General features: G+C 38.6%; 1 protein-coding gene across 2 annotated transcripts in view; it reads left to right on the top strand.

Annotated features, from left to right (window-relative positions):
* Positions 1-14,055, top strand: part of GALNT17 (polypeptide N-acetylgalactosaminyltransferase 17) — a 339,139-nt gene extending 325,084 nt beyond the window's left edge. For both annotated transcript variants that reach the window (XM_087957552.1, XM_087957547.1), the window contains exons 10-11: positions 5,673-5,840; positions 12,032-14,055. In XM_087957552.1, coding sequence (XP_087813678.1) covers positions 5,673-5,840; positions 12,032-12,160 — 297 coding nt within the window. In that variant the 3' untranslated portion in view covers positions 12,161-14,055. The remainder of the gene's footprint in view (positions 1-5,672; positions 5,841-12,031) is intronic.
* Positions 14,056-15,083: the final 1,028 nt, after the last annotated feature.

Genomic DNA, 15,083 nt, shown 5'->3' with positions numbered 1-15,083 from the left:
TTCTCCATCACTGGAGGCTTTAGGGGAAAAAAACTGGACAACCATTTGTCTGAAATGGTATAGGGGAGGGGTGTCAAACTCAAGGCCTGTAGGGTGCTTAAATCTGGCCCACAGGGCCAGCCTGGAAATATCAAAAGACCGGCCAGCAGTTCCTTTGCTGGCCAAAAGGGGGGCACGGGGGTGGGGGCATGTGTTCCCCCCCCCCATGGCCCATTTTCAGCCTCCCATTTTCAGCAGCACTCTGCTGTAGGTCTCTGAGGTCCCTTCCAATTTTATTGTACTATGTTCTATTTTCCTCTACAGGTTATAACCATTGGATGGAATGTGTGAATTATGCCCTAGAAATAGTTTGCAAGTGCCTTTCCTTCAGTCTGGATCCATAATTCCACCTAACCTGCTGCATAAGACCCAACCACCCAACAATATTTACAAACACACAGGCACCACTTGGAATGAGCAAATCTCCAGTTCAGTGCAAAACTCAGTAAGAGACTAGGGTACCAAATAGCATTCTAATCATTTTGTAGGATCCTTGTGAGAATAACACACACCCATTTACATTCGATCTGCTGGTCCGAAAAATCATTAAGCATAGTTGGCTGACAATTCGAGTCAAGAAAAATACAATAGTGCAGATCTTAAATAGGTTTAACATTTTTTTCCCTTCTAAATGTTTTCACACACACACACACACACACACACACAAACGCCCCAAAACAGTAAACTAGAGAATCCCATCTTCTTTGCTGGAACTCCATCCAGCTTCAATACATATTGCACAAAAGATGAAGTTTCAAGCATGAACTCAGATCAGGTCTTGCCTGCTTTCCTTTTTTTTAGCTGTAAAGGCAAAAATAGCAGCCAGCAACTTAACCTGTGATTTTTTTTTTTCAATCCCTGAGTGGATAAAAAAAAGCTACTTGTTTATTATACATTGAGCTACTGCTTGTTTTAGGGAGATCATCTACCTGTTTTGGTACGGTTTGTGAGAAGTGGATGTTATTTCCTGGGATTGTGTTATTCTTTGATTGGTCTTCCATGTGATGTGGAGCGCAACATGCCTGGAAGAAGGAGGAGAAATTAGTTTTACCACAAGAGCTAGGTGATGCCAGCCAAGAAGCTGTGAAGACCAAACATAGAGCAAGGTTGATTAGGGAACTGGAGGCTAAAGCAACCATGAATGGTTGCAGGAACTGGATCTGTCTAGTCTAATGAAGAGAAGAATTAGGGGTGGCATGACAGCAGTCTTCCAATATTTGATGAGAGGGTTGACCTATTCTTCAAAGGACCTGAGGACAAGAAATAACAGATGGAAGATTGTCAAAGAGGGAGAACTAACCTGGAATTAAGGAGAAATGTCCTGACAGTGAGAACAATTAATCTGTGGAACAGCTTGCCTCCAGAAGTTGTGGATGCTCCATCACTGGAGGTTTTCAAGAAGAAATCGGACAACCATTTATTTGTCTGGAAAGATATAGGATCTCATGCTTGAGCAGGCAGTTGGACTAGAAGACAACCAAGGTCCCTTCCAATTCTGTTCTATTCTGTTTTGTTCTTTTCCACATTCCACTATCCAGAAAGCATCATGGAAGGAAAAAGAAACTGCCCTAAGCACTATGGGAAGCCATCTCTGAGTCAATTGTTCCCATTGGACTCATCGGCCTATTCTAATTTAGATAATGTTCTGGGCTACACAATGCTTTAGACTCAATTCTGGGAGAGGGGGGAAGTGCTTTGCAGTATATAGAGTGCAAAATGCAGAACCTGCCAAAGTCTTATTAGTTTACACATACCCAGGATTCTGTGATTCCTAGAAATAAATCCATCCGTCTTAATGAGTCAACCAGAAGTGCTGCATTCATACTTCTCTGCATTCCTTTCAGAATTGAATCTGCAACATCGCTCTACTGTACGTGATGTGCATGGGTTTTTAGGCCAGCTATGGACACATACAATTTGTTTCTTTAAATTCAACTAATTGTCTCTTGGAAAGTAACACACACAGAATTTATATTTAGTGAGGGGGGGGAGAGAACTCTGATTGGCAATGCATTTTTTTTTAACTCATATAATTGAGTGATTGCTGTCTCCCACTTTCCTCATGATGAGCTGGCAGGTAAATTTGATTAAGAAACAAAAATAAATCATATCAAAATATTGCAAGTTAATATACAACAGCTTAATTTCAGTAATTCCTTTACAGGGCATGCAACTGCACTCTGAATTATGGTGACTTTATAATGACAGGGTTTTGGGCCATGTTAAACTGATATTCTGTAGCTCTGAATTGCTACAGGCCATTCCAAGCCTCACTTAGCAAGCCTTAAAAAAAAGAGTGAGAGAATATAATTAACTTTCCCCCACTGTGAGCACACAGACCCCGACCAAAACCATAATGAAGGAAGATGGATGTTCAGTGTTAATTTCCAGCAGAAGTGATCAAATGGAGTTAGCAGTGTGCCAACTATATTTCTGGGCTTCTTGTATTTCGCAGAATTTTCCAGCTGGTGTCAATTTAACATTAATTAAGATTAATTGCATTTCTCTAGGGAACAAAGAGGGGCTCCTCTATAAAACATGCAGTGTTGAAAAATGATAAGGCAAGCTTGTTTGTCCCTGCTATCTCTTGGCTGATATGAAGTCTACATAAGCAGAATATTTTATACAATACCGCCTATGTCCCCAAAATCCTATACATTATATTGAAATCTTCACAAGAGTTTTGAAAGCTTAGAAGATAGATTCCTTCTAGGCCTCGGTTTCTCATGTTGGCTGAGAGGTTCTGGAAGTTGAAGTCCACACATCTTAAGGTTGCCAAGTTCGAGAAACATTGATCTAAACTTTATCCGGCTTAGAAACTAACTCAGGAAATTGCTGAGACAAGGTTCAGAAAGATAGCAATAGCACTTAGACTTATATGCCACTTCGCAGTGCTTTACAGCCCTCTCTGAGCAGTTCTGCAGAGTCAGCATATTGCCTCCAACAATCTGGGCCCTCGTTTTACCAACCTCAGAAGGATGGAAGGCTGAAGATGGTCTTGTTCTCCAGAACAGGATCTTTCATCCATCCGTGTTAAGCCAACTCTTGCATTCTCTGTATTTCAGAAAGTGTAGCTTTTTAAAAAACATTGGTTAGCTATACTTGTATCTTTAATATTTGTACTTTAAAGACTTTTCCAGCAATTTTCTTCCTGCAGCACATGATTGAAATTAATCCCAGATCTTAAGTTGATTTGCTAATTTTTTTAAAAAATATTTGGGTATTTACTATGTCCTATGGTTGTGGAACTCTATGTCCTTCCATTCTCCATTAATTAACCCAACTTCTAAGAGGTTAGGGTTAACTCTCACTGGCTTAACACTCCATTTCTTCTGTTACATACTGATTGTCCAAAAAGCAAACCAGTAGCCCTCCAGTGTACAACTCCCAATAGTCACAATCAGTATAATCAAAGTTGAAAGAAGCTGGGAATTTTAATTCAGTAGTATCTGCCCATACAAGTTTCCCATCCCTGGCTTAAGGCTGTGCTGGATTTCTATTGTATGGAATTCCACATTTGCTTTAAAATGTAGATAATACCACATATTCCTTTCAATATATGGAAGTTTTCTCTTGAGTCCCATTCCTTGGAATGGTGTTTCTCCACTGTTTGTCAGTGAAAGGACAACCAAACTTTCTGTCTCTCTAGTTTTCATGTTCAAGGGGGGATGAAATCCCCAGGTCTCTCACCAAACCAATTATTTGATGGGGTAAATCTAGATTACAGTAAGTGATTCTTCTATTATAGTCTGATGTGGTCAACTATATGGAGCATTGTCTTCCAATTTAAGCTACCACAATTCTTAAAGAACAGTGACAAACTGGAGAAAGTTGAGAGGTAGATAACCAAGATGGTAAAAAGACTGAAAACAAGACCTTATGAGGGATAGTTAAAGGATATGGGTACATTCAACCTACAGAAAAGACAACTGTTATAGGGGAGATATGATAGCAATAGCAATAGCACTTAGCCTTATATACCACTTTAACAGTGCTTTACAGCCTTCTCTAAGTGGTTTACAGAGTCAACATATTGCCCCCAACAATCTGGATTCTCATTTTACCCACCTCGGAAGGATGGAAGGCTGAGTCAACCTTGAGCTGGTGAGACTCGAACTGCCAAATTGCAGGTAGTCTGCAGTACTGCATTCTGACCATTGTGCTCAGTGGCTCATTGATAGCTCTCTTTAAATGTCTGAAATACTGTTGCACAGAATAGTCAGTGGTCTTTACTTTCTCTGCGTCAGAGAGAAGGACCAACCAACAGAACCAACAGTTCCTCCAATATCTTCACTATATCAGGGCTCCAACAAATCCACTCTCATTCAAATCAAAAGTCTCTAGCCGCATCTCAGAGAAAAGTAAATTGATTTATTAGGAGTGGCCCTGTTGGCATAAGCTGGATGCAGCGGATACTAAATTACATCATACATTTCCCCCTTGACCCTGGTCTTCCCCCCCATGTGACTTCTCTAATGGGACACATCCATCTCCAAGAGTCATCCATCATGCTCTCCAATAACCTTCTTGTGCACCGACAACTTTGGGCTACAAGGGTAATTATCTAGGCATTTAAGGAATGCCTTGTTTTCCCCCACTCCCCTTTTCAGGCAGCTAAAAAGACCAAAGGAGTATCTTTTTAGTTGACACACTATTTTTAATTTTGACTTATTTATTGTTCAATTTATATTCCACTCATCTCACCTAGAGGTGACTCTAGACAGCTTACAACAAATAAAAGCAATATAGTAAAACATTATTATTTATTATTTAGAGTATGATGAGAACATGACTTAAGTATACATATACACACAATGCAAGTAATTATATATAAAACATCTATGGGAGTACGACTGTGGCCTCATAACTGGATGTCCAATTCAGCTCTTCAGGCTTCGTGAAGTACTATGAACCGGTTAGCAGCAACAACATTCTTCTCCACATTAGAAGACTACAGGTTCTTATTCACCAATGGTCAACGATGCTAAACAACAAGGCCTTCCCTATTCACCAGGTCAATGCACAGTCCATCACAAGATTGAAATAGGCCAACATGGAAAACAGATATTTACTGAACATCTACTCAGTTTAACTCCAAGAATCTCTGAGAGAAGAACAGTCCAAGGTCCCTTCTTGTGGTCTGACTATTAGTGAACCCTCTACCAAATCACTCAGTTTAACCTCCCTCACTCTGTATGGATGAAATTGAACAGATGTGGGTAAAACATTAAAATAGTACAATAAAAAATATCACCATTAAAATTAATATTAAAATTGTCAACCACGGTGAGGATACACATTGGCTCATGATACGGGAGCGTATCATACTGTAGGTATGGACTGGAAAAATGCAAGTCAATCACCATCACGTTGAAGTCTAAGCATACCCATCATGCTTTGTAAGGCTGAATCCCCTGATTGTCCTTAACGTCTTTCTCTGGACCTTCTCCACGGTTTCTCTGAACCTTTGCCCAGAGCTTTGCACAGCTCTTGAGATGGAGTTTCACCAGAGCAAAACAACATTTAAAATCATAATAATCCATATTATCATTCAGTACCAGACCGTATTTGGTTCTGCAGTAGATAACATTCATATTTCTAAACCTGGCTCTTTCTCTCTCTTCCTTCCCTAGCTTGCTCGCTACACCAAAGAAGGATATCTCCATTTAGGAGCTCTTGGGACCACAATCTTGCTCCCAGATACCCGCTGCCTGGTGGATAATGTGAAGAGTAAACTCCCTCAGCTGCTTGACTGCGAGAAGGTCAAGAGCAGCCTTCACAAGCGTTGGAATTTTATACAGGTTCATGCTTTTTATGCAATTATTTTCATATGAATTGTTTGTGCTGTTGGAAGAAATATCCTTCTGGGTTCAGTTCCAAGTGGGGAAAAAGACACTGGATCAATGGGAGTTTGTTTGTTTGCTTGTTTATTTATTTGTCAAACATGTACAAGATATCAAGTATAATTATGAACATAAACAGGAACAAAGGGAGTAAATACAGATAAGTGGGGACAGTGAGACAGGGACGGTAGGCACGCTGGTGCGCTTATGCATGCCCCCTTTAAGGACCGCTTAGGAATGGGGTGAGGTCCACGGTAGACAGTTTGAGGTTGAAGCTGTGAGGAGTTGAAGCTGTAACAACAGTCAGGTAGGGCATTCCAGATGTTGACAACTCTGTTGCTGAAGTTGTATTTTCTGCAATCGAGTTTGGAACGGTTTACCTTGAGTTTGTTTCGGTTGTTTTCTCATGTATTATTGTGATTGAGCTGAAGAAGTCATTGACAGGCAAGATACTATAGCAGACAATTTTGTGAACTATGCTTAGATCAGACTGCAGGCGGTGCAGTTCCAGATTGTCCAGGCCCAAAATTTTGAGCCTGTGAGTGGAGGAGTGGAATACTTTTCTTGAATCTGCTGAATTGTACTAATGTCTGATATACAATGCAGGTCATGAGCTGTATTTGAGAATTGGTCTGGCAAAGGTTTTGTATGCCCTAGTTAACCATTCAATGTTGCCGGAAAAGAAGTTGCTTGGAAAGAAGTTTTATTGATAGACAGGATCACATGCCTTGGAGATCTTGGGTGAAAAGGGAAGAGATGCTAAGAGTCCCTGGGTTTTATGCCCTCTCTAAGCTTTGAACTTCCTGGGGTACAGGAAGCATATCCTGATTGGTTGCCGTCAGGGGTCATAGCTAGCTTTATAGGTCGTGTGGTAAGTTTGGTTGAATCTTGCTGGATGATGCAATCTTCCCAGGTGCCATAGGGTAAGATAGAGAGCTAATCCTATCATGTCCTGAGGGCCATGTCTTAATCCCATCACCCTGGAGCTGAAGGGAGGGCAGGGAGCTGCTTTGTCTTTAAAAACATGTTTCTCCTTTTCTCATCCAAGGAAATATAATATTCTGCCTTTTTAATATTTCCTTGAATATTTCATTCTTCTAGGAGAGGGGTGAGAGATTGGGCTGTCATCTATCAGACATGATGTAGGGTCTCCTGCTTGGGTGGGGGGTTGGACTAGATGACCTACAAGATACCTTCCAACTCTATTAATCTGTTAAAGTACCTTTGAGACAATGGATCCAGGAATAGTAATGTTGCCAAATTGCCCCTTCATCATCCCCAAACTGGGTTTGATCACTGACTGTGAAGGGTTTTGTTTTTTGTTTTGCTTGTTTTAATTTGAAGGAGAAGAAAGGACAGAAAACCTATCTGGCCATCTCATTAAAATTATATATCCTCTTTAAAAAGTTGGATCCTTTGTAGCGATGAGCTGAAAGCCATCTCCCATTTCCTCCTATGTACATACCACCAACATTCAGTGGAGGAAGGGCCCACTTTGAATACACCATTTGTCACCTAGTTTTGATAAAAGGGAGGCTAAAACAGATTCAACATTTCAAAACAAAAACAAACAGCCACACACTTTGTGAGAGGAGCCAAAGCTAACAATGGATGCAATGTGCATCAAATAATTATTCAGTTCTCTTTGCTACCCTATGCTTGTAAGCCACTGAAATTAAACCTACATAAAACTAAACAGAGAGTTTCAGTTGACTTCAGCCCAGCTCGACTGTATTAATTTTCATTTTAATGAGGTGATGTTCCCATAGCTGTTTCATAATATAGGAAGCAGCCCTGCACTAAATCAAACCACTGGTCCAGCTATTCTAGTGTATTATTATGAAGTACACTCTACGTGATTATGGGCACTACTTTGGAGCCTGGCTATCTTCAGTTAATATGTGGAATCTGAGAATTCTCCTTTGTTGCCTTGGTACAAATAAGTATGGGCACATGTCTCTCTCCCTCTCCCTCTCTCCCCTCCCTCTCCCTCTCTCCCCTCCCTCTCCCTCCCTCTCTCCCTCTTTTTCTTTCTCTTTCTCTCTCTCGCACATGCACACGCACACACCAAAATGTTAGAATTCTGGAAGCTTCCTAATTTCCTACCAAAATCAGCCTTGCTTGCATTGGAGAGATTTCCCAACGTTAATCCAAACATGCCAATGGTTGAAGCTGAAACATTCGAAAGTAAAGCAGGTGTGCTCATTTCTCTCAGGTATACCAGTATAACTGTCCTACCTGGATAATTTGGCTGCAGTATGAAATAACACCATGTGCAGGGACATGTGTTGTTGTTGGTGGTGATGGGCTCTCAAAAAGTCAGTGTGGTGTTTCAGACTACTGCCTTGGCTTTTTTTTTTTTTGGTTTCAAGTTTTTTATTTTATTTTACATATACATCCATATCAATGCATGAACAATTGTGGCACCTGGGCATCACACATTCTAGTACGAACAACAATAGTAATCATAATCATATTTGTTACATTAATTAAGCCTATGTAATTCTCATGTTAATACACCTATTTATATTGAGATACAATCCTTCATTATTTAATTATTCAATGTTTCAATGTATTATTCTAATGTCAATCACAATATTATTTAAACATACATAATACTAATCATATTTGTTACATTCATTGAGCCTATGTAATTATGAAGTGTACATATATTTGTATTAAGGTATACTCTTCCATTATTTAATTGTTGAATATTTTAATATATTATTCTGATGCCAATTACTATATTTATTTAAACATACATAATAGTACCATAATTCATTCTCTAGTTTTTCCATTTTATTGTTGCTTTTTATTATATAAAAGTGTATATGCAAACATTCCCCCATTCTCATATTTCTACTTCTATTCTAACTTTTAATCATGCCACCGTTATATTAAAAGACCTTTCCTTTCTATCCATCATCTCTTTTCCACTTCAATAATTTGATTCTTATTCTTTTTTTTTTTTTTTGACTTGCCTCCCATATTCCTCTATTGAATATTTACCTCTGTCTGCATCCACATCCTGACTATTCAATCTAGGTATTTCTCCCATCTCTAGCCTCTTCCACTGCTAAACTTTCAAAATATCTGCCCAAGCCCCTATCCCTTTCAAAAATATCTTCCAGCATCTCCAGTTCTCTTTAAATCTCTTAAAATATTTTCCCCTGGTTTAATTCATTAATCATTGTTTTGATTGTTGTCTCTTTCTTATCTTCTTCTTTTGGTTGCTGGTTCATCGGTTCTATTATTTCCTCCATTCTTTCTATTGTCTCCTCCCTTTCCTGGGCATCTTGATCTTTGCTCATTGTCTCTTATATGATATTTTCCAGGTTTCCCTCTATGCCATGGATTAGTTTCACAATCTTCTCATGTTTTTTCCCCATAATGTCCTTCATACTTTGAAACATCAGTGCCACCTCTTTCAAAGTTCCACTTATTTCCCTCTGATGGAGCATCTTGTCTTATTTTAATAAGTCCCACTTTTATCCAATAGTCCAAGAACCATATATTCAGACCTAAAATTGCTCTTCAAAAAATACACTGATCATAATTATTTGTGTCCCATAATTAATCAGTCAGTTCCATTTAAGTAGTCCAAGGAGTTATCTGGAACATCTTTAGATCCCCTTTATAAATTCAATCATATATCATAGCATTCAAAGGTCACTTTAATTCAGGAGTGTCAAACTCATGTCGTCATGGTGACGACACATGACTTATTGGGATTTTTCCCCCTTTGCTAAACCAGGCAGGGGTGAGGACAGCACATGATGCATCCATCCTGAGGACCACGAGTTTGACACTCCTGCTTTAATTAGATGTCTTCCTTGTTCTCATATTTAAATATTCAGTAGTTGTGGGGTAGATGCATATAGCACAGTAGGTATCATCACAATCTGTTAAATAAATATTCCCAAGCTTGTAGTGATATATTATATTTTCCTTTCATCAGTAGGTGGCACTCTTAACTGGAATTTCAGTGTTGTCACAGGTTCCACCAGTTTTAGTCTGTTTTTGATTATTTTAATTATAATTCGATTGTAAGAGCAAAATTAATTTTGTAGGTAGATAGTTCCAGAGTTTTAAAATGCCTTTCCAATACAACGTCTTCACAGTTTAAGAGTCCAATTTCCTGTATTTTTTAAAAAAAAATTGTTTTTCTCTCCTTTGTTCTTTTCTTTCTAATCTGTTTTTTTTTTTTTCTCAGAATGCTTAATCACCATTTTGACAAATAGTTCTGAGCAAAATAATTCTCCTGGATTTGGGGTTAGGTTTTAAATAGAAAGAAATTCTCTCACCCAGTTCCAGTCACTGTTCATCTCCAATGTTCCAGTACATTCTTAGTTGCCTCGGCTGTCCCAACTTCATGGCAGCCATGTTTAGACTGCCTCTCCTCCTCATCATGGCTGAGAGGAAAAAAAGCCTTAAGTCAGGCAGGAGAGTTGCAACTATCTGGGACCTTGCAGAGTGCCCCTCTTTGCTTTGTCACCTCTACAGGGCGGATTTGGCTCTTTTCAGAGGGCACCGATGGGGAGAACTCAGCACAGGAGTACGGAGACCTGCTCCTTGTGTCTGACCTTGTCACAATGTCAGCTGGAAGTCGCCTTTTTTTTTTTTTTACACTATTTCCCTGCTGCTCCTGACTATGAGGCAGGCTTTGGGGCAAAAAAAGTCTTTGGAACATGAATGGATGCTGACCAAGAACCATGCTGCAGCTCTTTAAAGCAACTATATCACTTCACTGTACAGTTCCAGCATGATCCTGAGAAAGTTCATGAATTACAGAAGCTGCAGGTGTGTGTGGTCTATATGACCATTCATTCCCCAAATGACTTTTTTTGCCTTCAGATCCAAAGCCCTACATAGCCTTTAGACAAATTAATTCAAGTGAAATCCATATTCCAGTACAGGATGTGAAAGATCGTCCATTGAGTGTGCCAATATATTTTCTTGAGATTTCTCTAAAGAAAGTTCTCTGAAGAGTTACTAGTTTTCCAAACTGAACAGAATGGTATTAAGTTTTGGCTACAGATACCTATTATCAATCAAAGAGCATCTATTAGCTTTGTCAGGGGTCTGTAGAGATTCTCAGTCATCCAGGTCATGGTTGTCCCAAAGGTGCTTTTTCAGGAGGCAACTGGACTTTCTTGTTTCTTTCTTTTGAAGACATTTTGCTTCTCATCCAAGAAGCTTCTTCAGCTCTGACAGGATAGTAATCAGGGATAGTAGTCGGGATAGCGTGTCAGGGGTCCTTAACTCAGTAGCCCACCTTTACTTGTGGGTGAATGTGTGTGGTGCTAATACATGCTAAAGAAGAATCCAATTCGAACAACACAAGAAGAACAATCCTACGGGCAAGCTAATTTAGCAATAGCAACTTTCTAGTCATAGGTCTCCCATAGGGTTGTGTTTCTCTAGCATTCTCAGCAAGTGAGCCAAAGAGCTTCCGGTGCACTAGATTGAGTTCATACAAGATGACTTGAGACATAATTGTATTAAGGTTCCTGTATTCCTTACCATTGGCTATGCTGTTTGGGGCACCTGGAAACTGTAGTTCAGCCATATCTGGAGGTTCATATGTTTCCTGTCCCTACAGTGAGCCTGTGAAGAGGCACAATGGCAGCATTTGTGTACCATACAACCCAAATGCTGAATTGTCACCTTTTCCCAGGTTCATATACCAGTATTTATCATGTATCAATATACCAAACATACAAGTGAACTGTGTGGGCTGTATTTGTACATGTTAGGTTTGGTTAATGTTATCTATGAGGTTGGAGTGGATGGATGGTAGGCTTATGCTGTTATAATCAGGGCCTGACCAAGCATGTTATCTGAAATCAACTAGCACGTTTGGCTGCAAAACTTAAAATTGCCACTAGTGGCAGCAAAGGATTAGAATGTTATAACCCTTTACTGCCATCTAATGGTTGATCCAGTTACAGCAAGTCAAACCTGGTATTTTTTTAGCCTGAAGCTATAGGACAATATCATAAAAAGGGAATTCCTCTTCCTTGCATGTCCTGAATTACAACTTCAAAAATTCCCAAACGACATGGGAATTGTAATCTGACCTACTAAAAGGTGATGGATGTAAACACTGATTTATTTCTCTCTCTCTCTCTCTCTTAAAAATAATCCAGCATGGTGCAATCCTAAACAAAGGGACAGGACGCTGCTTGGAAGTTGAAAATAAAGGCACATCAGGTATGGATCTTATTCTTCGCAGCTGCACAGGTCAAAGGTGGACAATTAAACATTTTATCAAGTAGAGAGCCTCTTACCCATCCTTCAAGAAATCTTCAGACTGAGTTCACACCAGGGGAGACATTGTGATCAAACCTTCCACTCTCATTCACAATATCAGGGAAGACTCATAAGGGAAGGTGTTTGAGTTGTTGTTGTTGTTTTTTACATTTTATTTATTTGAACTTTGGTTATCTCTCTGCCAAACTTTGACTGACTGATAGAATGAAAACATTCCAGATCTACAGTTGTCATTATCCTGAAGGCTCACGGAACATCTTGGCTTAAGGACAGTAATGAAAGCTTACAAGCATTTCCAAAAATAACCCTAATCCCCACTCCAAATACAGGACCAGCAAATTATATTTGAAGTTCAGAGATGAAACTTTTGATATTCTTTTATTTGAATGCACACAATCTTGGAAATGAGATAATATATTAATATGGAATACCATGTCAAAAGATTTAATAAAAAAAACCCAGTCATCTTCCATGAAGGTAGCATGAGATGTCTATCACAGCCTCATTTGGAAGTTTCAAGTGCTCTGGAGTTCTAGAAGGACATTTTATAAACTTTTTGCAGAATGTGTTCTTCATACCAAGCACACCATATTGTTATCGACTTCATGCTACTAGTTCAAAGAGGAGCAAGAATTATCCTGAAATGTTGTGAAGTACCAGGGATGTCAGTGCAATCCACCATGGAGTTTTAAAAGAAGAGATTTGTAGCAACACAAGAACATGGACTCTGCCATTGAAGTGAATGGACCCGTACATCTGTATTACTCCCATGAAATTCCCCACACCCACATTAAACCAATTTGTTTGTGAAAGATACAGCCATAAAAGATTGTTTCTGAAATTGCATACATCACAGTAAAGTTGTGTAAGAAACATAAAAGTCTAAATAACAGGCTAAAAAGAAAAGATGGTTATGGAAAAAATTGTATTTGTTTGGATGCTAGGAGTCAAAAATGACTTGATAATACATAATCAATATGGTGGAGAAGTATAGATGTAAAAAAATAAGAGTGAAAAGGGGAAAATGTTATCACAAAGAGCATCAGGGAAAAGTATGTTTACAAAAAAAAAAATTGGAGGGAATTTCCATTAAAAGGCCGGTACTTTAGGAAGAATGTATCTAATGTTATTGAATATTTAAGAAACGTAATGTTTGAAAACTTATGCAAATAACTGATTTAAACAAATTGATAAATGAGACGGGTTCTGCATTGTTAGAACAAGCCCTGGACCAATTTTCTGCCCTTTGTCAGTCTTAAAAAGAGAGTACACTATTTCCAATTATTAGTTGATGATCAATAACAAGGATGTTTTCATGAGGAACTATATTTCTCCCAGGTTTCCAATAAGCAAAGGGATTATTTTTGCTTCAATGTATGTGGGATGTGAAATATGCAGTCTTAATTTAAAGAAAAACCCTGTGAAAATGTGCTTAAAACAAACAAACAAAAACTCACACTGTTTCCTACTTGGAGCAAAATCCTTTGTCATGATTTTGGCATGTGTTGATGGGCTTCCTTAACAGTTGGCTAATTTAAATTCAGTACAGTTGGTGGAAGAAAAAGAAAAAGCTTCTTTAAAACAGAATTTTCTTCTTTCTCTCAGGGCATCCAATTAAATAATCCAAGATCTAAAATTCGGGTAAGACAAGAACGTTCTCACATGACATATTTAGCTGGGTCATTTAAACACTTAAGAGTTTGCATCTGGATAATATGCTAAGAATGGTTTGTGTTGATCTTTGTTGGTTTCTTTATGGCCTATCCCAATGTGCATCCTGCTTGGTTGATTTCTGTGCAATGAATTCTATAAACCCAGAAAACTGGGTTAATTCAGTAATCAGGTTAAATGGTTTTGAATGCAGCTGTTGTTCAATTCGTTTAATTAAATTCTTTAATTTCCAGAACCAATCACCATAAGATATGTTCAAGGTGTATCAACAGCTATTAGCCTTGATGGCATAAAAGGAATGTCCATATTCAGATGGCTTACTGTGTTAAATACCATTGGAAACAGAACATCAACTGAGACATTCTACTAACTGCTAAACATTTCTGATACACATTATTGGTTGCATAGGAAAATAGGGCATTAGGCAAGATAACATTTTGGCACAATTCAATATTTTATCCTGTACTATTGGTAGTTCTTGACTTACGATCGGTCACTTAGTGAACATTTGAAGTTACAAACAGACCTCTCCAGAACAACTTACAACCTGATTTCAAAGCTTGGATGGACACACACACACACAAAATTACCTCAGGGTCACGTTATGACATTTTGGGCACTTGGCAACCAGCCTGCATTTACAGTTGTTTGCACATCATCACAATTTACAATGCTTTTGGCAAGAAACCAGCATGTACTTGTATTTTCTGAAAAAAGAAATGGATTTTAATGAGTTTGTTTAATGACTGCCCCATTTATTATTGATGGCACAAAAATGGTTGGGTAAAATTGGACATAGTCATGTGATGACCTGCTTAATGGCCAACACAATTTACAGCTATAATTTCAGGCTCACTTAGCCCGTAAATCACTGGATACCTGTACATTATTTGATTTGATGTAGCACCAGCTATCCAAGCCATTGAATAGATTATAGGGATAACAGATTAAAAACCAACACACAAAACCAGCCACTTAAGACATCAATTAAAACAAAAAGTTTTTTTTTAAAGTTAAAAATGTCATAATTAACATTTAAAAGCTCATATAAAAAGATGTTTTGCGGGTGCTTTATAAAGCTAATAAAGATGTTGAGCTTTCAATGTTTCAGGGAATGCATGCTAGAGAACAGGGGCAGTAGCTGAAAAGGCTCAATTACAGATAATTGTAGGCAAGCTACTCAAATAAGCTTAATAAAAGTGAAGGTTCATACAGGAAGTTTTCTTTCAAAAGCATGCTGGATGTGGAATTCTGGGA

Source organism: Notechis scutatus, chromosome 1 (genome assembly GCF_049901735.1).
Source record: "Notechis scutatus isolate UNSWTSFEM ecotype Mainland chromosome 1, rNotScu1.2, whole genome shotgun sequence".
Classification (NCBI taxonomy): Eukaryota; Metazoa; Chordata; class Lepidosauria; order Squamata; family Elapidae; genus Notechis; species Notechis scutatus.
This window is presented reverse-complemented; position numbering and strand designations above follow the sequence as displayed.